The 23882-nt window shown below is 41.2% G+C and overlaps 2 protein-coding genes across 16 annotated transcripts in view; one reads left to right on the plus strand and one right to left on the minus strand.

The window, feature by feature from the left end:
• The window catches only part of SLCO5A1 (solute carrier organic anion transporter family member 5A1), a 59341-nt gene extending 54386 nt beyond the window's left edge, over positions 1-4955 (plus strand). For all 4 annotated transcript variants that reach the window (XM_083451021.1, XM_083451023.1, XM_083451022.1 and 1 more), the window contains one exon: positions 237-4955. In XM_083451021.1, the coding sequence (XP_083307147.1) occupies positions 237-694 (458 nt within the window). In that variant the 3' untranslated portion in view covers positions 695-4955. The remainder of the gene's footprint in view (positions 1-236) is intronic.
• The window catches only part of SULF1 (sulfatase 1), a 116330-nt gene continuing 96954 nt past the window's right edge, over positions 4507-23882 (minus strand). For 6 of the 12 annotated variants that reach the window (XM_083450991.1, XM_083450984.1, XM_083450990.1 and 3 more), the window contains 9 exons: positions 22699-22915; positions 19471-19723; positions 18277-18373; positions 17282-17376; positions 16673-16741; positions 16032-16204; positions 14368-14510; positions 13833-13956; positions 7972-9014 (listed from right to left, as the gene is read on the minus strand). In XM_083450991.1, the coding sequence (XP_083307117.1) occupies positions 8221-9014; positions 13833-13956; positions 14368-14510; positions 16032-16204; positions 16673-16741; positions 17282-17376; positions 18277-18373; positions 19471-19723; positions 22699-22915 (1965 nt within the window). In that variant the 3' untranslated portion in view covers positions 7972-8220. Of the gene's footprint in view, positions 7044-7971; positions 9015-11621; positions 11656-13832; positions 13957-14367; positions 14511-16031; positions 16205-16672; positions 16742-17281; positions 17377-18276; positions 18374-19470; positions 19724-22698; positions 22916-23882 lie in introns of those variants that run through there. The other 6 variants (XM_083450986.1, XM_083450994.1, XM_083450985.1 and 3 more) reach the window with 3 other exon arrangements.

Raw genomic sequence — 23882 nt, forward strand, 5'->3', positions numbered from 1 at the left:
TTTGAGACACTAGTTTTGGCTTGGAACCCAGTTGAGTAAGTTGCTTTGCTACATTTGAACCCACCTATTGGTAAATATCACCCACAAGATCTTTTGCCCCTTCTTAAACTTTAGGTATGTGTAGTTGTTTGCAAAGTATTTTGGCCTTCGCAAACCAAACCGGTTTTATTATGCAATCGTATATTAACTGTTTTCATCTGGGAGTCAATTAATCTTAATCTTCCTGTTTATTTCAGCATACATTCCCACTCCAATTTATTTTGGAGCTGTCATTGACACAACCTGCATGCTGTGGCAACAGGAGTGTGGTGTGCAAGGCTCATGTTGGGAATACGATGTGACGTCGTTTCGTTTCGTCTACTTTGGTCTGGCTGCTGGCCTAAAATGTGTTGGATTCCTGTTCATTTTCCTTGCCTGGTACTCCATTAAGTACAAAGAAGAGAAGCTGCAAAGGCAGATGTGGAGGGGCTCATCTATCAACACAGTGAGTGAGGTGGTGGGGAGCACCGGAGCTCAGCAAAACTATGCACGGACTAGATCCTGCCCCACTTTTAGCTCTCAAGGCGAACATACTGAAGATGCTGGTCCGTCACTAGGGATGCATTACATAGCGCAGACCTATCCTGGCCCCCTTACAGAAGCAATAAATGCCCCAGATGAAAAGGTTTCAGAAGTACCCACTCCTGAGATATAGAGCCCTTTGGTAACCTCAAATTTGGTTTGTTGGTCAGTTTTTAAGTATGGGGCCTTTGGAAACACCCGTGCCTTCTTTTTCTTAACCTGATCTGCAACAGATAACAAACCAACAAAGCTTAATGCACAGAGCCATGACCTATCCGAGGGCTGGAAACCTCAAAACAACCCAGGTAGCTCTTTCTTCCCTTTTGGGGAAGGGAGTTTTAAAACATGTTTGTAAGTATTTCAGCTGTGTCTGTTCAATCCCCAAGTTCCAGGCAAGTGTTAAAAAAGGCAGAACTCAAGATTGACAGAAATGAATATCCAAAGTTACAAAACAAATAAGGAAATGCATCCACAACTCCTGGACTGGGGAGGAGTAAGTATTTATTTTGACTTCAGTTTCAAAGCACAACTAAAACCAGTCTCAGCTATGCAACTTGGATTGGATAACTTTTTTGTTCTGTGTATCTATTTTCCCTCAAAATTTCTCAAATCATCTGAATTAGAAAAGAGGGCATTTTTGTTATATTTTAAATAAAGAGTACTTGAAACCATAGAACAGTTAAATACACTGGGTATGGTCTGAAATTCTAAGGCATAATAGTTTAAACCTGTTCAATTCATTTAATTCTAGCATGATGATGTAGTATTTTTTAGTTTAGCGCAGAGAATTATAACCACCAGTAATTTTAGTATTAAACCGTAGTAATATTAAAGCGTTTTAAATATGTGCATAAAGAGCAGCTCGGTATTTGTATATTCTTGCAACAAGGAGATAATCTGCCACAGATACCCTTAATACTGCTTTCACCAATTCCACACCCAAGCTATCTTAGAATGAATGGACACACACAAAAAGGATGACCTTTTGGGGTTGTGGCAATTTGAGAAGAATCTCACGTTAATTAAAGCTGTTGGAATTGCATAGTGGTTTGCTTATTTTGTCAAATGAACAGATCACCATTCACATATCTCATCATGCACTAAGTGTCATTCTGAGTATGTGATAGTGCAATTAAAAGCCTGTTTTGCCATGTGGCCTGCTGTAACGCGCACTGAATTCTTTCCAATTCCCCAAGGGTGAATTGTTGGGCAAGTGATGCTTGGCTGTAGGACAGCCAGAGCTGATCTCCCCTTGCTGCAGTATTAGAGGATACATGTGTACATAGGTTCCAAGGTATGGAGAAACAGAGATTCAAAAGCTACATATATAATAGTTAAGTGATTCTTCCATCTTACAGTTGGGTGGTTTTTTGTGTGCCAACCAACCAGAGGTAGTCTAGAGTAGAGCACTGTCACTTGGACAAGATGCTTAATGCTTTCCCATCTTTACTCAAAGATTACACCCTTCAGCTTCTCTCATGCTGTTCTCCCTCTTGTCTTTTCCTGATAGGTGGGACAATAGCTTGGAAGGGCAGTGGATTTCTGAGTGGGCATATAGCAAGAAGGAAGAGTTGAGCAGCTGTGCCTGCTCTTCCTCCATTTAACTTGGTTATTTTTTTACTTTATATATTTTTAAACTGTTGATGGAAAAAAATCACACAGCTAAGTGTTGTATATAGTTTGATCCAAAGTTCCAGGTTTTCTTGTTTTGTTCGATTTAAATTTATCAAATTTCTTTCGTTATGCATTCGTTTTTGTGGGGCTGTAATTCCCAGATAGTCTATGTAGTATATTCCCAGTGAGATGAAAAAGGCTTCTGAGTGTTCACTGAGATTGTTGTTTATGTCTTGGAAGTACTACAAGGCTGTGCTGTGTATTGTATCAAGGTATTTGAAGTCATGAAGGATTGCTGTTGTGATGGTTTTCCTTCTTGCAGTTAAAGAGCTGTACAGGGAATTCTGTGCATGCAGTGGGATGTCGTAATCCCACTTTGCGGATGCAGTTGTCAGAGGTTCTAGGCATTACGAAGAGGAAAGATGAAAAGGACAAATGTTTCAGGCCACATTTCTAGCAGAAGAAAGCAGTAAGGGAAATACTGTGAGAGAAAGTGAGAAGCATGTGAGGTAATGCGCATATAAATGATGCTATTGGTTGCTATGGCAGTGTGCATATGCAGTGCAGATCTTCAAAACCCAGTTTGCGTTGATGAACATATAACGTGGAAGCATCGTTAGTGCTGGCAATGGATTGTCAGAGGCACTGTGGTTCTGGAAAGTTGAGAAGGAAGCACTCATGTTCATGAAGCTGGCGCCTGATTTTGTGGTTTGCAAGGAGCCAAGGTTGCATATGAACTAGCAGTAGCCCTGTATTTCAAGGAAATGTGTTGAAAACGCAGGTTTTAAGTCAAAGGGTAAATTGCCCTTCAGTCAGCATTTTCCAAGTGGTGTGCATGTCTGTGAAGAATCATGCTCAAGAGACCTTCACTGTCACTGTGATTGTTGAAAGCGGTAGCAGGAGGTCTGGTCATACAACTTAATTGCTTAATTGCTTCACATTGCTGTTCTTTTACTGGTCTTCTTTGATGCTACCCCTTTCAGATGTGGAAGAAGGGGGACAACTCTTTTAGGGGAGCAATGTAATACTTCAATTACATTGAATGCCCCCCAACAGTGTTTTAAGTTCTAAATATTTTGATAACATTGTATATAGTGTAAATGGAAGTAGACAGCCATAAATATTAATGTAAATACATGTTTATAGTTGTAGCATTAAGCATATTTATACAAACCTAATATTGCCTCAAAATCTTCAAGTTCTTCTTCTATCTACAATTATCATTGTTGGTTTTACACCCTTGAAATCTGAAATGTTATCCAAAGTTGCCTCCAATGTACTGCATTAGTCTGAGCTTATTTATTTCAGATCATTGTGTCATTTATGTATTTATAGTGTGTGTTACTACTCTTGTATCCTGCAATACATTGTCATAAAACACAGGGTGTAAGGCCAGGACTTGTTCTAGGAGTGCTGTGACTGAACACTTCCAAAGCTCCCCACCCCCTTTTAGTAGAGAAAATAATGAAAGATGCAACTGGATTACCTTTTGAACTAGATACATCCTGCCCTGGTGCTAATGTGATGAAGTAATTCTTTATCTGGCATGAGAATATTTCATACAAGTTTAAATAGCTGCATGTGCTTGCCTTCTGAAATTCTCATTGTTGTCTACAAAAGTGCACATAATTATTGGTAGGTTGGGCACACACTTCTGCTCCACATGTTGGCTGCTTGCCTGAAGTAGTACAAAATTTAAACCAATATCTTTAGGTACTTTAGGCATGAGGAATGGACTGTTTACTCATTCTCTGTTGATCTGAAAATGTAACATTCAGGAAAAGGATAGTAAAGACACTGTGCTTCAGTTTTGCTAAACAGATGTGATAGGCAAGTTTTCAAGGTTTCTGTGGCAGACATAAAACACATATATTGGTCACTTGATATTCCTTCTAAATAGCCGCCACAATCATTTGGTCAGGTTAATACTGAATGAACATGGTGATACTGTCAGTGGAGACGGTCAAACTATGCCTTTTGGCTTCTGAACTTTATAAAAGGTAGTACTCAGCTGCAGAACAGAGCAGTTAGCAAAGCTGTGCAGTAACCACATATGTTTGAGGCTTACTGGAAATATGCAGTACTTCTACCTGAGAGGAAAATTGCAGGGATTAACTTAACTAGAAATACTTCAAAAATATGCAATTTTCAATCGCTGTTAGCTTTTTAAATACTTGGCTACTTCTCTCTCTTCCAGGCAAAAGGGACATTGCCACTGGTTGTACTTGCATGCAAATAGTGTGCCCCTCTCCTCCCCTTGTTTCATTTTTAAATTCTGCAAAGTTTCATCATAAGCTGACTACAAACCATGGATTATGATGCTTTAAACCCAAGATTCCTGGCTTAAACTAAATTGTAATGCTAAATCAAAACTCTTTAAAAATGAAACATGGGGAAGGGGCAATAAGCTTCACTTGGACTCATTGAGACCCATTTCCGTAGTGCTAAACCGTGTTCCTGAAAAGAAATATATGGTATTAATCAAGGGAGCAAGCTAGTTAAAAAGATTATACTGCATAAATGGTGTTTTTTTTAATGTGTCCAACGGGAAAGTGTTTAGCTACTGTGCCTGTGGTAACAAAAATGCAATTTGATGGTTACAGTAGGTTTCTTTTTAGTGAAGATTTTTACTAAGACGTCCATGGAACAAATAAGAGTTTTCCAAACCTATGTGCAAGTTCCTGTAAAATAAACATTATGGGCAAAATTTGTTGTAAACATCTCTTTGCAAGTGAACCCCTTGGATACTTCAACATTTTGAAATAAAAATGGCTTCTCAGCGTGTTTTGTTGCTGTACATTCTGAACCTTGAATGTGTGGGTTTGTGGATCTCAGTCGCAGGATGGAGCCGTAGGTGGCTGGCTGGTGCCCACTGAGACTGATGGGGCAGATGGGAGGCACGACATGTGGTGAATCACAGGTTCCCTACCCCCTTCTCTAGAATGGCAAAGTCTAAGCATATACAGAACAGTAAGGGGTTAGTGATGAAAATTTCTAGCTATTATAAAGGCTCTATTTTTTGAGGGGCGGGGGAGTTCCTCCTCCAGCCCCTTGCCACATGGAATTATGTATCATTAATTGTTGCCAAATGAGTACAGATGCCACTCCCCACCGCATTGCTTTCATCTGCCCATCTAAATTATAGCTATGTGCTCTCATCTAGTGAAGTTGATTGGTGCAGAAGTCTCCTCTGTAACAGGATGTAAATGTTTTTGGGAATTGTGTTTGTTTAGGAACTGATGCATTACAAAATGTGAAACTCAATTTTAACGAGCCCCCCCCCCTTTGCTGAGTGATTAAACTCCACATAAATTTCTGTCATCAGTAGGTGCAATGTGGAACTGTTACCTAAATGACAAAAACAACAACAACAACAACCACCTACTAGTTTATAAAATGCAGAGATCTGGGCCACCAGACTTCATTATGCTGGTGGTTTTGACTATTTAAAAATATTAGGAAAGATGCCCACATATTTGCAGAGGCTGTGTGTCTATTGCAGCAGAGCAGGCTGTTCAGTAGTGTCACAGTGACATCCAATGGCTGGTAAGGAACAGCAAACAATTTTCTGCCTTCTGAGGCATGTGACACAAGTGTCCTATTTAGTAGCTGTAAGAGTGAAAATTGAAATAATTGATGTCTTTGTTGCTAGCCTGTCTCACACTACTGAGTTTATTCCAGTCCTAAATAGTGACAGACTTTTCTACCACAATCGAAACTAGTTGTTTTTAATTGTTCTATCCAACTAGGATTCTACAGAAGCATTGAACGGTTATTTAAAATGGTTATTTAGAAGGCCCACATAGAATTAACTCAAATCTGCATAAACCTATTATCAAATTTAAAGATTTTGGTCGGCTGTGCTAGAATATAAGACGGAATCCCAATTCTGAACCTACCTTGTCATCAGTAGATGTTTTTAGAGATTTCATAATACTTTAACTAAATTGGCAATCTACAAATTATACTATTACTGTGTAACTATTGCCCATAAACATATAGTAAAAGTGTCCAACTCACAACTGAGCATAGTGAGTGGTCTTCACCATTAGCTTACCTCAACACCAATGTAAAGTTTACTTAATACTTTGTCTTCAGTAACTGACGTTTGAAAGTATTGAAACATTTGCTACGTTAGCCTTATAAATCTTTGGTTTCACTCTTTTTTTTTTACTATGAAACAGGTACAGGAACTCTTTATTTCAAGAAATATTGCTTCTAGACTTCACCGAAGTCAGAATTGTTCTATAAAAGTATTGCAGAATATATAATTTTTTTTACAAGAACACAGTTTAAAGTCTAATAATGGACACTCTATATACAAACAGCATCATTCATGCCCATAAATACGTTTGTTCGGTCATTCCGCTCGTGACACACACATGATTAAACACCTAGTTAATGTCAACAACTTTACAGAGTCCATCACAAACTTTTCCTGAAAACTATTAAAAAGCCTACTGAGAACCAGGAACACGCAATTGTCAATTTTAACCTGTGTTATTTAAAAAAAATAGTTTTTAAACCCTATTTCCATTACCACACATAAAGACATGTACTCTCCTATAGATCAGATAACACAGAAATACCACTTTGCTCTATTTTATAATTCAAATGTTGTGGTTCAAAAGAACCTCTAAAACTGTTTGGCAAAATCAAGCAATGAACTTATACTCAAGAGTTTGTCTGCAGTTACGTACCTTCCGCGTCTTCTAAATCTATGTTTACCAATTTTTGCATTCAACTGTTTTGTTCTAAAGCAGTCCAATCCATTAAGTAATGTGGGTCGTATGGGAGATGGTGCTTTTCCGTCTTTTTGAAGTCACTGGAGAAGCCCTTGTCTATTCCACAGGCACCTTGGAGATTTCCTGTGTTTGAGAAGCCTCTGCATTAAGATGTATGGCTATAATCCAGCATTCATATGACTACATAGAGAGAAGGCCTCACAGTTGTGTAATCTCCCATTGGGATGAGTAAAAATCTGAGTGACTCTCCACTATACCCTTCCTAAAAAATGCTTACTGAACATGCTGGTATGAAACACTGCCAATGGTATATTTGTATAGGCACATTTTTACATACACCAGTCCCCTTCTTTGGATGAGAGTTCAGTTACAAACAGAGGTAGCTGACCCATGGCCTCCAGATTTGGACTTCACCACACAACATCTCTGGCCCTTGGCCATGTTGGCTGGGACTGATGAGAGTTAGAGTCCAGTAACATATGACAGACCACAGATTAGCCTCCCCCGTTCTAAACTCTAAAACTTATCTGAGTAGTTTCCGAGCACATCAAGGCTTGTCTTTGCCTAATGAAAATTAAGCTTCCTTTCAAGCAAAAGAAATCGAAAATTTGAAAACCTTCATTACTTATTAGTTTCCTTATACATTGAAATCTGAAAATATAACACCTTCTCTATTACATCTTTTGTTAGCTGCTTCTTTCTGAGAAAAATTACCATAAAATCAATTTGAGCATAGAGGCTTAAAACCAAACATTGCTTTCTGCTCAATGCTCAGATAATTGGTTTTCATAATCCATGCTGCATATTGCTTTTGCTACCAACCTACTTTATTTTGTTGCAATTACACACTATTTAGCAAAACTAAGAACATGTACCAGATTAATAAAGGCTATGGCACACAGATTATAAAAGTGCAATATAATTTTACTCTTATCAGTATGAAATTTCAGTGGTTAATTAAAAAAAACATGATTCAGGGAGCTTAAGTGGACAGAAACATTCATTTGTGGTGAGCCATTTGCGGAACAAGAAGACAAATGACTCAAAAGACTAATTTGCAGATGCCTTTATACTGCAGAAAATCAGGGTATCACTGCAATGTGACTTTCTTTTTAACACTGGAACTCTGGCTCCTTCAGTTACACTTTAAGAGTTTGTGTATGTGTATGCAGAGCACATATCATGGTCTCATTTTGCTAAAAAAAGTTTACAGTAGCAAAATTTGGAATGTCAGTTGTCATAACTACTACTATTTGCCAACTAATTAATAAAGAAGAAAGAATGTGTGGTTTACCACAATCTAATCTGAGGAGAGTGGAGATGAGGCACTGCCTTCTACACTTAGACGCTGAGAAGAATTTGGAAAATGTTCCCTTTTTTTCAACGCCCTCTCGGTTTTATGCTCCATGATGAACTGGTGGATTCCCCCTGCATTCATGGGAAGATAGATCTGCTCTTCAAAAATATCCTCTGCAGAGTCACTGTCTTGGGCTGAGTCTTTCTGAAGAATGTTACTGGGTTGTAAGGTGAAGCTATGGCTAGACTCAAGCTCTGTCAAGTCATTCCCACTGAAATCCATTTCAATACGAACTGGTTCTTTGGTCTCCAGCCGCGCGTCGGCTTGGTAACTATTCCAGTGTGGTAGGTTTGGACTCACGTTTGCAGGAATATCATTGCTTAATTCAGGTTTGCTCTCCTGGCTTAACATAATAGCACTCAAAGCCAGTGTCCCCAAATCTGTAGGCATAATAGGCTGGGCCTCTTGGGCTGTCAACCAACTTGAACCTTCGTCTGATTCAGCAGAGCTCATATCTAGCACGGCAAATGGTGTGGATGATTCATCCAAGTACCCACTGGCATAAGTAGCCTGAGTCTTTGCTCTTCCATTTTGCTCAGAGTAACTGTTCAGCAGTGCAAAGATTCTATCTACATCCTTCAAGTAATTTGTCCAGTCGTTAGGACTAAGTCTGTAGTCATTTCTGGCTTCATATAAACTTTCATTCACACTGTACAAATCTTCCAGTCCTTGCCAGTTGACATTTTCCATGAAGATTGGCAACTTAGCCTTCCCATCCATGCCATAACTGTCCTCTGCTAAAAGAGAAGAAATGAAACTGTAGTTACACTAAAGTTCAGTATTGATTGTGTTTGCTATCACTGTCCTGACTCAGTTCAGTAGCTCCTTTTTTTTCATAACTGCAGCATGTCGAATGGTTATGGAAAAAGATAAAGATCACACATTTTTTCTTTTAACGAAAGTGTGGGGACACCCACAGTGAAACACCCCATATTTTACTTATAGATGGGGAAAAGGCACTTTGATCCAAGTAGCAATAATTGAGAAAAGGAGTCAAAAGCAGCCCACAATCAAAGCAGGAGTGGTATTCAACTAAGTTCTATGGACAGCAGACCCACTGAAATGAATGAATTTATGTTAGTTGTGTTTACTATCTTCAATGGGTCTACTCTGAGTAGGACCAGCATTGAATACCATCCAATGTGCACATATGGGATCAATGAACCTTGCTTGTTTTCCAACTCTATCAACAATAATAAAGAAAGTAATTGTGGTTCCAATAAGATGCTCCATGACCTACTACTGTTACTAAACTGTTGTGCATAGCCAAGTTACTGTACATTTTCATCTTTAAAAAGATGGCAACGATGTGGTATCAGAAAAGGGGGGGGTGCTATAATGCAATATAAGAAAACACTGGTGCTTCTAGTATATCACAAGTAAGCCTGTGGATTTAGACAGTAGAAATATTACTGAGAACACTTCATTGAGGATACCCAGGGAATCAACATACAGATAACAAAAGGGAAACAAATGTTTGTCCTATACAATAATGGCAAAGTCAACTACAGAATTATGAGGGCTATGCAGCCAATGAGAGGCTACAGAAGAACAAGAGTAAGGTATCCATGCACCAAAGGTCTCTTCTGTTGCCATCTTTTACTCTACCCCAGGTAAATTAACAATTATTCAAGTTTACTGGTTCAAAACAAATGTAATAAGGCCCAATGTCTTCCTGAAGTTTTTCTAACAGTCTTGAGTATTCTCAGGGTTCCTCATCTCTGAAGATTCACTCAAGTACATATTACCCAACAGGTCTTCTAGCCAGGCTCTGATTATGTCCAAATCTCCATGGCTTCAACAATGCTACGGTATGAGGTGCTTTCAGACTACATACGTGACAATGCAACTTTTCACTTGGGTTACAGATTCAGGAAATGCAAAAACACATTTTTCGTATCACTTGTGAAAATGCCCTAAGTGTCTGAACATCCTGATCAAGGTCCAAATCTTGAAAGCCAGTACCTACATACTCATAACTTTACAAAATACCAATTCATAAGGGGAGTTAAAAGTCAACAATTATGCAATTGTACGGGATATGACATGCAGAGCTGAAGTATTTTTAATTGCCGTATCAGCTTCGTTGCTGCTGACGATAGCAAGAAGATAAGTGTATTTATAATGAAACATTCTGAAAAGACCAAAATAACAACAACAAAAATGCTTCCATCATTGAAAAATGCATCAGAAATGGGAACCTCAAGAAAGAATGGCAAGTAGAAGCAAAAAGTTACTGGCATAATCAAAAGAGATAAAATATTGACCCAATGTATTTGGACCATCTTCATGGAAATTTAGAGAAACAAATATCCAACATTTAGATGTGCTGTTTCTTCTTTTCTTACCCTATGATATCCAAAACTTGTTGGATCAATAAACATCGCTTTTGAATCCCACTTTGCTTTTTCTCTTCTACTTCCAGTTCAGTCATTATAAACAATCAAGATTTGAATGGCATAGATTTTAAAAAAGTGACAAAAGATTTGAATGAACTCCCCTTTGTATAAACCGAATGGCTTGAGAGGGGGCAAGATTGCACCCACTGGTTGTGCCCTTGGTGTCCATGTGTTCAGCATTCATGCACAAGGCTGATGGCAGGTGAAATATTCTGGTGGTCACTGACCTCCAGACCACCACCCTGGGGGTGTCCCCAAGTAAGTGTGCCAGGCAGCAGTGAGGGGTTCCTTTTTACTTATATATATATATATATTTATACTCAAGCACCGTATTCTTGGGACAGAAGTGGTGAGTGGCTGTATGCAATTTGCTTAATGGTGTAAAGTGATGCCAGCAACTGCTGCCATTCCTGGCGGCCCCAGCTTTTGCCTGACTCTGGGCCTGACACTTATGTATAGGTGAGACTCCTTGTCCCAAGGTTCCTAATTGCATGAAGACGCCTTCTGCAGATATGTCTGCACATGCATGAAATGCCTTCCATACGTTTGCTAAATATGTAGATGTTGTGGGACCAGTGGGTGCAGTCTCATTCCCCCCATGTGCATCTATGAACACGAGCGATGCTATTGTCACATGAAACAACATACAGTACTTCCAGAGAACTATGCCGTGCCTTCCACTCACCCCCAGCCCCCCGTACAAGGATGATGAGTGAATTTCCTAAAGCAGGACTAATGTAAAATGAGCCGCATGAAGTCTCAGTGTGAGCAAAGTTAAATGTGCAGTGGAAGATGTAAAAACCAGTGGCCAGGTGCAGAACATCATTAGCGCTTGCATGCAGCAAAAGCTACGCAATGTGCGGGATACAGGCATTAGTCGAAATGGACCAGGTCATGCAATTATTTGGAAAGAAGCTGCTGAGGAGAATAATAAAGTGTGGATACCTGTGTGGATCATAGCTTCCTCCATCTTTATTTCCTGATATAGGAAAATACAAGAGTAACTTTTGTTAGTGTTTAGATTTGGTAAAAATCATTCATAATGTAGCTTTCCATGCACAGCATCTACCTCCTAAAAAGAAATTTATCGTGTTATAATTAGGTAAAGCGACAGTCCAACAAAGATACCTGGTAGGGAGTGTACTAAATAAATCAAAAAATAGAAAAAGTGATAAAATTGTAAGAAAAGGGAAATGTTACATATTATTATTATTTTATTAATTAAATTTTTATGTCGCCATTCTTCTGAAGATAAAAGGGCGGTTCACAACAACAAAAATACAAAATGAGAACACAAAATGCATAATAAAGCAATAACAAAGCAATAACCCACTCCCACAAACACATTTAAAAGGCCATAGAATTTTAATCAGCCAAAGGCCTGGTTATAGAGAAACGTTCCACAAATGGGAAGCCACCAAAGAAAAAACCCATTCTCACGTTGCCACCCTCCAGACCTCTTGTGGAGGAGGCACACAAAGAAGTGTCTCAGGTGATAATTGCAGAGTCCGGGTGGGTTCATATGGAGAGAGGCAGTCCTTGAGGTATTGCAATCCTGAGCGATTTAATGATTTATACTTCAAAACCAACATTTGGAAAGTAATTGGCAGCCAGTGCAGTCAGGTCAGGATTGGTGCAATATGTTCAAACTGTCTTGCCCCGGTGAGCAACCTAACTGCTGAATTCTGTACCATCTGAACTGTCTTCAGAGGCAGCCCTGCGTATAATGTGTTGCAATAACCTAACCTAGAGGTTACCAGTGCATAGACGACATAAGCAATCCCTGTCTAGACAGGGGCACAGCTGAGCTGACGGAAGGCATTCTGTGCCACTGAGGCCACCTGAGCCTCAAAGTGACAGCAAAGGATCCAGGAGTACCCCCAAGCTACATACCTGCTCATTCAGAGGGAGTGTAACCCCATTAAGAGCAGGCAACCTCTCATCCACCCAGTCTAGAAAACCACCCACTTAACAGTGCCTTAGTAACTGGACTGAGCTTCAGTTTGTTGGCTCTCGTCCAGTCCATTACTGAGGCAAGACAATGGTCCAGCACATCTACTGGCCTTACCTGCAGATGTAAAGGAGAAGTAGAGCTGTGTGTCATTGGGATATTGCTGACAACATACTCCAAAACTCCAGATAACCGCACTCAGCTGTTTCATGTAGATGTTAAACAGCATAGAGGATTAAACTGAACCCTGAGGAACCGCATATTGGTAACAGGAATTATTATTATTTTTGCAAAATTTTAGAGAAAGATTTCCCTGGAACACGGCCCACAACCCCTAATCACTTTACAGGCTTCAGATTACAGAAGAGTAATATAATTCCTTATTTTTCCAGGGAAACTGGAGAGCTAAACACAGGGGACACAGCTATGTACTTTCTCAGTGGGGTTTGATGCCCCTTGGTGGGCCCAATCCCAGGACAAATTCTCATTTGTTCTATTGGCAACCCAATATAAGTATTGGACAAGTAGATATAAAAGCAGATGGTGACCTCAGGCCTTCTCTCAGGCCCAAGGGAATACCTGGTGAAAAGAGGGCTGTAAGATTGGTTTCTACTAATATTTTGAGTGACAATGGAGAAGATGCATAAAATGAACACACACACACCCTTTAAGGACTCAAAACTTCATGTCCTAATACAGCAGTTAATTGGTACAGTGAAAAGAAGTATTTGAGCACAAGGCTGCATAGAATAAACTTTTCCAGATGTGTTTTGGAGGGCAAGTGGAGTTATTCAGAGAAGAGGGAGTAAGTTTGCAATGTTCAAAGGCAATGCCTTCTTCATTATTGCTTCACATTTCCCAGGCTGGCTCCTTGCATTGAGGGGGCAGGGGAGATGTCAGGCTTACAAGAAGAAGAAATCATGTATACATGCAGCATGGTAAATAATGCAATTAACTCTGCCTGCTTTTGTAATTATTATGCAGTTTTCCTGTAATATCTGTGTACAGCGAGGTGTCATATATTCTTCAGCTGCAAATCATGTCTAAATGGCTAAACATATTGTAAATACCCCATTCTGATTATGCTTAAAATCATTCTTTCTCTAGGCGTTTCACAGACCACTTTAACCATTCCTTGTAGTCATTAAGGGTGCAGGGACAGAAACAACATTAACAACCCAGAGTTAAGCATCATTTGTTATTACCTGTGTCAAGCCCCTTGGGTCTTGGATTGCACTGCTTATAACCTTGACAACTTCGTAGCTCCATTAGCTGTATGTGTAGCTGGTTCAAGGTGCCTCTTTCTACAGTGTGTACTGTATTTGTCAGCTAGACACAGGTGGGAGGGGAAAGGGGGAAAAGAAATGTTATGAGTGTCTGCAACTGCAAAGGGTGCAATACTCAAATGACTGAAGTCTATACGCCTACATGTAAGCCGAGCTTTAGGGAACCACCATAGCTCAGTGGTAAAAGCATGCAGCTTTGCACGCAGCAGGTCCCAGATTCAAACCCCAGCATCTCTAGATAGGGCTGGGAGAGTTTCATTTTCCCATGAAACATCCCAAAGTAATTAACAATAAAAACGACTTTTTAATCCACTACAGATGGAAACTGGGATAAGGATCTCCACTTAAAAGGCTTGCTGAGAATTGAAGGCCTTTAAAGAGGTGCCGAAAAGACAACAAAGATGGAGCTTAAATGAAGCGTAATGGGAGGGGCAGACATTAAACACACATTTACCTGGTAGGGGTCTGTGTTCATGTCAAAATACTCCAGGAATCCTGTAGCAAACTCACAGAAGAGGAAGTTATGTGTTTCATTTAGTGTTCGTAAGCACCAGTAAGTGTTGTTGTTTGAGCTTGTACAAGCACAAAACGATCCCACTGTTGGGGAAAGGGGGGAAAAAAACCTTAATCAGTATTAAGGAAGCACATATTCAATCCAGGAAAGGCAATTAGCAGTGACCAGAGGAGGAATGACTGCTGGGAGGAGCAGAGAGAGAAGAAAACGCCATGGTACACCTGAAGCAACCCAACCAGACGCCTTCATCTGCCCCAGCTGCAACAAAACACATCGCTCCCGGATTGGTCTCTACAGCCACAGCAGATGCTGCAACCTTCCAACAGCTTGACTTCAGCCCCAAAGGCGCACTCCTCCATTGTCTCCCGAGACAGATGGATGCCAACAACAAAATTATGCCTAGTGCAAGGTGCATACCATCTCTCTGGATGCAGTCTTTCATGCGTTAAAGGAAAATGGACCCAGAGACCTCCCCCTAAATAAACACACATTTGACTCAAATTTTAGTTTTGGTTTTTGGCAGAATTTAGGCCACAACTTTATTGATTACAGAAAGTGAGTGGTTGCATAGGCTCTGGTTCGACTAGCTCCCTGCACCCTTGCAGATAGCACTGACTCAGAGCTCTATCATAGGTCAGCCAAGGGTGAACACCTGAGGTAGGTGGAAAGCCCGGGAGCAGACTGTGTTCACTCCCCAGATGCTCCCCTGGACTCAGGCACGGGCACAACCCCCTCTTAGGGGTTGACCAAACCAAGTTGAGTACCTGGATTCCTTTAACGGAATACCCTTCACATAGGGATGGCGAGACCGTTCTCCCATCCCTATCCGCAACCTTGCAAGTTGTGACAATTTGCTACACAGCAGGCGAAACCCAAATGGCACCAGCCAATCAGCCAAGTGGGCAAAATTCCTGCCGTGCCCCTGTCCCAACGACAAACAACACATGACGGCATAGCAAGCTCAATCGCAAAATGCCCTAAATATAGGGAGAGGTGGGCGGGTGTTCTGATGCACAAGCCGAAAGAGGAAGCTCTGGGTCACATGCATAGGTATATATAGGTCCCTCGATCCATTTAGACTGCTCCCCATTGGCCAGATTAAAGGACTTCTTGAGTAAGTTATCAGAGAATTGGTCTGGCTACACCTAGAACCATTCAGGAGCGATTCTACTGGGCAGGTTCATAATGTGAGAACAAGTCGAATTACGGAACACAAGCAGGTAAGGTAAACAACTTAAAAGTGGTGTAAGCTATCACCCAGGTGGGCTCAATGAATGATTCAGATGAGACAGAAAGTGGTATCTCCAGGACACCAGAATCCTATAATAACAACAACTATTGTGCATGCTCTGTGGTCCCATAACCTCATCAGAAATTTGAATGTGCCTGTATTCCAATTTCTATTTCATTTTTGGCATTAATTTAAGGGAAAACCCCTTTAAAAATATTAAACTCGTTAAAACCCAGTTTTAAATACAATTTAAATTCAATTCCAGTTGTATTTAAAATAAATAATCCAAAAAACACAAGAGTATATATAAATCTCCCAATGCTGCAAGAGCTCACACCGACCCCCGAACCCCAGAAATGAAAGTGGTTCTCACAGTTCCAGAATGGTGCAGTCTGCCAATGGTTGTTATCATGCGTAAAACAAGTGAGTCCAGGAAGGCTGCACTCGTCTCCTTTTTTCTGGCGCTTTTTCCCTTTCCTTTCTTTCCTTCTCCTCCGGTTCTCTTTGAAGAGCTGAAGTTTACCATCTACCTCTTGGGCAGCTTCCCTAGTCAGATTCAAGAATATTTCATAAACCAAGGCTTAATGCTAACAGTTTTCATCAAGCACCTACAATAGATTGGAGTTCTCCTATAAGCAAATCAACATGCTTAGCAGCTGGAGGGAAGAAGTGGATTGTTTCAGGACTGATTTCAAAGGTCACCTCCCACCTGTGCTTGCTGCCGAAATCCTCTTCCCTGAGCTGTGACTCATATGGCAGAGAGTAATGCTTAAATGTTCTTGCTACATGCACTAATTTACATGCAGATAGCACACACCAGAGTTATTTGTATCAGGGCTGTGCAAAGCGGGAGTTTATATGGTCAAGAAATTACATATCTGTACCATACAGCTAAAAATGACTTTGCACAGGCAATCTTATAGCCAAACAGCCAATGATGTACACAAATATAAATAATATTAACAAACAATAATACATAGCTTCATATCAATAAAAAAAGAAAGAGGGGCTTACTTGAATGGATGAAGGTGACTTGTCTTAAGCTTTTCTTGACCTTTAACCCCCTTTTCTTTATTGTAATAGCTGTAAGGAAATATTATGACAAAATGAGGCTTCGCTGAAAACCAGCACTTAAAAATGGAAGTGTGGCTATTAGTTTCATTCCTTAAATATTTGTACAGAGATTACCCCACCAGCTTTTAAATAAATATAACTGTTGGTAAAAAAATGTTCAAACTCTTTATATCTTTATATATAATGTAAAAGATTGCAGTGTATTCTTTACCCAAAGGCCATGAAACAATCAATTTTAACCTTAACCAAACGAAATACTCAGCTACTATATAGTCCAAAATTTTGCTTCAAAAACTCCAGTAGGTTCACTTATTTAAAATTTATTTCAGAAATGCACATTACTGTTCTGTGTGGCACTCCATAGAAGAAGCATTTCAAGAAGAACTAGATGAAAACATGCCTGAAGTTTGGCCAAAATGTATGACTGCTTTCTTTATGCTTTATCCCATTTTAACCAGAAAACTAAACCTTGGGAGTTATTATCTGTTCCCCCATATACATTGATTTTCCACCTGGAATTATGCAGATGAGAAAAAGAAATGCCCTTACCTTTTTTTGCTACAATCACAGTCCTCAGGTTTTCGTCTTTTTAGATGTCCTCTCACTTCTCTTAAATTCTTAATTTTATCTTGGAGAGCCTCAATCTGCAAAGTTAGTTGCAGGTTTTGTAAGAATTTCATTCAATACTTATCAGTGCAGCAAAACATTGCTACTAACAGACACTGAGTATTGCCAGTGGTCTTATTACTATTTTACTATTCATCGTTTGATAAATCTCACACATTGCATCTACAATGATAGCCGCTTTTTACCACTTGGTGAACTGACACCAAGAAATAATTATTTGTTCAAGTCCACATAGTGATATTATGCTAATATCATAGTGAACTAGGGTTTGGTTTTCTGTGCCCATGTCAGCCTCACACACATTCCTCTCCTCATCCCCTGAAGGAGTCACAAAGCTTGCTGCTGTGTGCAAACCTAGAATTGTGGCTCATCTTAACTGTGGTTTAGAGACATGAGCCAGAATCAGATACCATGGTTTAAAGATGGCATGTTTCCCTAAAGTAGGAGTCAACATGCTACTTTCCATAATTTGGTGGCTCACTCCTCCCATCAGTCCCAGCCAGCATGGCTAATGGTCATGGATGATGGGAGTTGTAATCCAACATCTGGAAGGCATCACACCAGCTATTTCTGCCTTAAAACCATAGTTGAGACTAATCACAGTTTGTCCAGGTTCACATTAACCGTGGTTATTTGAAAACAGAAGCAATTGCTTCTGATTTTCTCATGGTTGCCAGCCATGGGGGAAGATCTCAGAAGAGGAGGCTCATTCGTGTAATGCTAAACTGTGGTTTAGCACTAAACTGTGGTTTAGCATTATGCCAAACACAGCCACCCCATGTTTGTGGCCAAGCAGAGATTTGAACCTAAATCGCCCAGTTCTGATTGCGATCCTTCACCCACTGGTATATTTTGTGAGATTTGCATTTTGGTAAGATACCAGCACAGGTGGTTAATAAAGGAAAATGACTTCAAACCTCTTTGTCAATGTAGGCTTTGTGGTCTTTCCAGGCTCTGGCTGATTGGTATAGTTCCCTCTCACAGTGAATAGAGTCATTCGGAAGAATAAAACACCTTTAAGTGGAAAAATGGATAAAAGAAAATAGGGGTGATGTTTGGGGGAGAGAGATCTTGGGTACATGCAGCCTAAATCCTCTGAATCCACAGAGTAAAGAAAATACTATAAATTATTTTTACTACGGTAGCTCCAGCATCTCGTAAGAATCAAAGTGGGCAAGTACTTGCTCTGCTTCCTCCCCAGGGCGGAAGGACACAGCTTGGTTGGATCCTCCTCAATGGCTACAGGCACATGATGGAACAGCTTCCACTGTGAAGTGTAGCTGATTCCTTCCTGCCTGGCTCTGTTTGCCAGTTACTAAAGACCTTTTTACATCTTCAGGTATTATTGAGAGGTTTGGAGGGTGGCAACAGCTTTGGAGAATGGGCCTATTCTGTGTTGGCTCAGCGTCTGAGGAATGCTCTCCCCAATAGGATTTAATAAATAATAATCAGACTAGTTTCCACATTAATCACAACTTCCTTGCCCTTACCTTTATAATAATGATAATGATGATGATAATTTATACCCCACCCATCTAGCTGGATTTCCCCAGCCACTCTGGGTGGCTCCCAACAAAATATTAAAAACATGATAAAACATCAAACATTAAAAACTTCCCTAAACAGGGCTGCCTTCAGATGTCTTCTAAAAGTCAGATAGTTGTTTATTTCCTTGACATCTCATGGGAGGGCGTTCACAGGGCGGGCGCCACTACCAAGAAGCCCCTCTGCCTGGTTCCCTGCAACTTCACTTATCGCAGTAAGGAAACTGCCAGAAGGCCCTCAGAGCTGGACCTCAGTGTCTGGGCTGAATGATGGGGGTGGAGACGCTCCTTCAGGTATACTGGACCGAGGCCGTTTAGGGCTTTAAAGGTCAGCACCAACACTTTGAATTGTGCTCGGAAAAGTACTGGGAGCCAATGTAGGTCTTTCAGGACTGTTGTTATATGGTCTCGGTGGCCACTCCCAGTCACCAGTCTAGCATCCGCTCCTAGACTCACTACCCTTAACCCACTATCTCCCTTATCCATCCATCAGTCCCAATGTATCTCTGCTCATGTACGTGGCTCCTCTGACTTCACCGTAGTCAGCTGTGGCAAAAGCATTCTTACTTATGAGTCACTCGGACAGAGTCTGGCTGGCCGACTGCGTTGGTTCCATCGGCTAACATCGCTTTGTCACCACCAGCGGTATCTTCCGATTGACCCTCCTCCTCTTCACTGTAACCTCCATGCCGCTTAACAATGCTTTTGGGTTGGAGGATATGCAGTTCTTCCTCCTCAAGGTTTATATCATATATTTCCCCTTCAAATTCCACAGACAGGGAACGAGTCTGGCGTGTGTGAACAAACCGTGGTTTGTATTCTACATTGGTAAAAGAACACAGAAGTGTCAATTAGACAACTACTCACGGTGCACTCTTTATAAAGAGGGGAAGGAACCAAAACCCGGGGACTGATACAGAGTAACTGGGGAGAGGGGAATTGTACATTCATTATGATTTTCACTACAAAGCTCTTTGGTCCAAACAATCAATGCAACAGACATGACCCTACCTAGCCCTGCACTGAACACTCCATTTCTTTAAATAAAATGGGACCTAACTTTCCAGGGCAAAAAAACCTTCCCAAGGCAATTTTCAAAAATTGCTCTGCCCGGGTCTGCTCTACACAGCACAATGGACTGTGACACTATTCTTGGAGAGATTTTAATTTTAATCGAGAAGCATTAGGGCAATGTCATTTCCTCTCCCAAAATCTGAACTGCTACAGCCCAATTTGCATTCTCATTCTGTTCCATTTGTCAGAGTCAGACAAGAGAAGTCCCTAGGAGCGGGGAGGATTACCAGCATAATCTTGCACAAAAATTGTCCTTTTAAGACAGCGATGGGAAACCTGAAACCCACCAGGTGTTGCTGGACTCCAGCTCCCATTAGCTGCAGCCAGCATGATCAATGGTCAGGGATGATGGCAGGGGGGCAGTAGAGCTCAACAACACTCATAGGACAACAGGTTATCTTTCTCTGATTTATGAGATGTTCACATGGAGGTCACTGTAATTGTGAGCAAGGCCTGTGATGTTCTGGTCAGGTGAGGTTTTCATTTTGCCACCCCTCTGCCGCTTCCTTGGCCCACCCCACATCAAGTGTAGCTATGTTGAGAAATGCTCTACTCCACCTGGTAGGAAAATACAGGTTTTCTGGTTGGTTACATAGCCACCATAGTGAATTGCCACTTTGTAGATTACTGGAAATAGTACCTTGTCTGTCTCCCCAATATAAGAAATGTGCACTAGATTCAACTTGATAAGTAGTTCACATTGGAGTCCACTGGAGGGCACTGCAGAAACATGTGTTGGAAACTAGCTAGCTAGGAATTTCGCTTTAACAGGAATCTGGATGCATTAAAGTACAACAGGGACAAATAATTTGTGTACAGATGGCTGAACAATTTAAACTGCATTTAGGGCTGGGAAAAAGTGATGAGCTGAGTGATAATACTGTCATTGCCAGGTTGATCTAAATAGTTTGTTCTAGATGTTTTCTGCCCAGCAGAAAGCATAGCTTTTTATCTTGTAAAAAAAAGTGTAAGACAGCAGGCAGTTTGGATTAAGGATGCATTCAGTAAATATATACATCTAGATGAGAAATCGCTGCTCAGTAGGACAAGAATACAGAACATCTATTTGGGTATATTTCACAAGATTGTCTAGCCTTTATAGAAATGTACTAGAACTACACTAATTTGAGCTACACTAATAACTTTTTCTTCAGATACAAATATTTAAGTACTATTTAAACCTGGCTAAGCTCACCGATGTTGTTTAAAATAGTCTAGAAACACAAAGCTCCATTAAACTGAGAGCAGACAGAATTCGTAGTAGTGTGGTGGTTAGAGTTGGATTAGGATTTGGAGACCTAAAGCTCACTTGACTATGAAGATTCCTGAGATAGACACCAACTCTCACCTTGACCTACCTCACAAATGGGGTAGTGAGGTAGGTCAAGGTGAGGATAAATGGCGGGCGGCAGGGAGAACCATGTACAGCACTTACAAATGCAATAATTCAAGAAAAAAATGTTTGTAGTCATGAGCTGATGGGAGTGGGAATCTCTTTGGGATAAATAGTACTTTCTCCACATTTACTTCTATGGTTTAACTTGCTTACCTGGTTGGCTTTGGCCTGAAAGCTGATTAGTTGCCCCTTCCTAATTTATGCTTCAGGTGAGCGGCCTTGTTTGCCCCACCTGAGCCACCTTGCATAGTGAATCCAATCTTATTATCTTATTATTTCTTTACCACACTTCAAAATCTTCTCTGAAGGGGTGGGTGGTTTTGTGACCGATGAAAGAGCCAGCCAGTAAGTGCTGTAAAAATTCACCTCCTACTCTAACGCACCCTGCCCTCCCAAACCGGAGGTGAAGACTGTAGGGTTGCCAGAATTATGGTAGGTTTCCACATCAAGCTCACTGCCAAAACAATGCACATCTAAATGCAGCCTTACTGGAAGCCCTGTTGTTCACTGGAAGCCTTCGGCAGTGATGGAAGCCGATTACAAATTTTCTTAGAATTCCCGAAGTATAATGGCACCAACTTTCTAGACTCAGAGGGCTCAGAGCAATATATGTGGCAGACTATAGCTCCAACCCCGTGTCATTGGTTGCTTACTGCTCCGCCTGTCTCCTACTCACTGCCTGCTTTAACGAATGCTGAAAGTCAGAAGCAGAGGTACCAGCACATGTCTCTTGAGCAAAGCAACAAATTGTGCCTGTTGCGTGACTGGTTGCGTCTGAACCTGCTTGATCTGCCAGGGCCCTCTCTCAATAGCACAGTCTGTGAAACACTGGAAGAAGGCAATTAGGAAAGATGGACAGGCAGTCCAGGCCAGTGAGAAGCCGTTCCACCAGTGCACTGGATGAGGAAGGTGGGAATAGCTCTGTACAAGCGGCCAGGGGGATCTGATGCGGACGTCACACAGCATCTATTGCCTGAGGTGACCACCTCACTGTGTCTAGTGGTAGGGCTGGCCCTGCCAGAGCTGAATGAAGTTTGTGACTAATACTTACAGTTATTAGTTTATTAGATCAAATAATCACACAAGGTGATATCTGACTAAGTCATACTTAGAGCACACTACCAAAGTCAATGCGCATACTTTTTGAATGCAATGTACTCTACCAGATGCCGCCCACAGTGATTTATATTAAGTGGCATAATTTTTTTCAGTCCACAGTGAACTTGCAGGATTTGTTTCCCCAGATGGAAGATGTGTGGTGCCTAAACCTGGAGCAAATTAAAGTCTCTGACCTTTCTGAAAGCCTTCAATATACTGTCACCTACTTTGTATTCCGGGGTTTCTCATAAAAGCTCTTTGATTTTTTCTTTGAGTCCTACTGCTCCGGTAATCAGCTTCTCCGCAGTCGCAGTCATTTTCTTTGCTGCTGTATCCCCGGGAGTGAATGCTTCGCGTTCTCTTTCTGATAGCAAGGATGTCACTGGACGCTTTGCATTTGTGAATGCGGAGTTTGCCAGACGCATCTTCGATGCACTGCCACTTCTGCAGGGAAAAGACAACGAACGGGCTGCTTAAATTTATCTCTCCAAACCTCCATTTTTATTTTGAGAAGTACAACAGGCAATGCCTTCCTTGTGGTCAATAGTTTATTTTTGCATTCTTGCAAAATATTACCTTACACTCCAGGTAAACCTGTGTTTGCATAACATGCAAATGAATTACACCATGGGTAGGCAAACTAAGGCCCGGGGGCCGGATCTGGCCCAATCGCCTTCTAAATCCAGCCCGCAGACGGTCCAGGAATCAGCGTGTTTTTACATGAGTAGAATGTGCCCTTTTATTTAAAATGCATCTCTGGGTTATTTGTGGGGCATAGGAATTCGTTCTCCCCGCCCCCAAAGAAATATAGTCCAGCCCCCTACAAGGTCTGAGGGACAGTGGACCGCCCCCCTGCTGAAAAAGTTTGCTGACCCCTGAATTACACCACTGCAGCAATGGGAAATATATAAACCATACAGATCAACTATACTAGGAGTAGCTGGGCAAAAAAAGCAGCCTCTGCTTCTCACTTGGATGGTGTGGTGACGGGGAATAATGGGGGCCAGTGATGGTCACTGGTATGGCCCTGCAGCCTCAACCTCACTGCTGCCCCTACCCCACACCATCCCAGTTAACTGATCCCACCATTAGGACGGTGGCTCCATATCCCACCACCCACCATGCCAGCTGTGTCTGAACTGTTCCATCCAGTGTCTCCCATTACACTCAACTCGTATTTTCACTCACTGACACAGCCAAGAAACCTTCAGAGGACTCCCTTTCAGAAGCACACTGGTGCAGGGCAACAAGAAGTTGCACTAAGGTTTCTCTCTGCAATCCCATGCACTGTGCAACCAATCAGAGCACATCATTGCAACTTCTCCTCTAGTCAGAGTCTGCACAACTCCTCAAGGACAGGCACAAGCCCCTTCTTTTCTGCACTTATATGGTTCTCTTTTTTCCTATTACT

Source organism: Podarcis tiliguerta (genome assembly GCF_965153285.1).
Source record: "Podarcis tiliguerta genome assembly, chromosome: 7".
NCBI classification, from domain to species: Eukaryota; Metazoa; Chordata; class Lepidosauria; order Squamata; family Lacertidae; genus Podarcis; species Podarcis tiliguerta.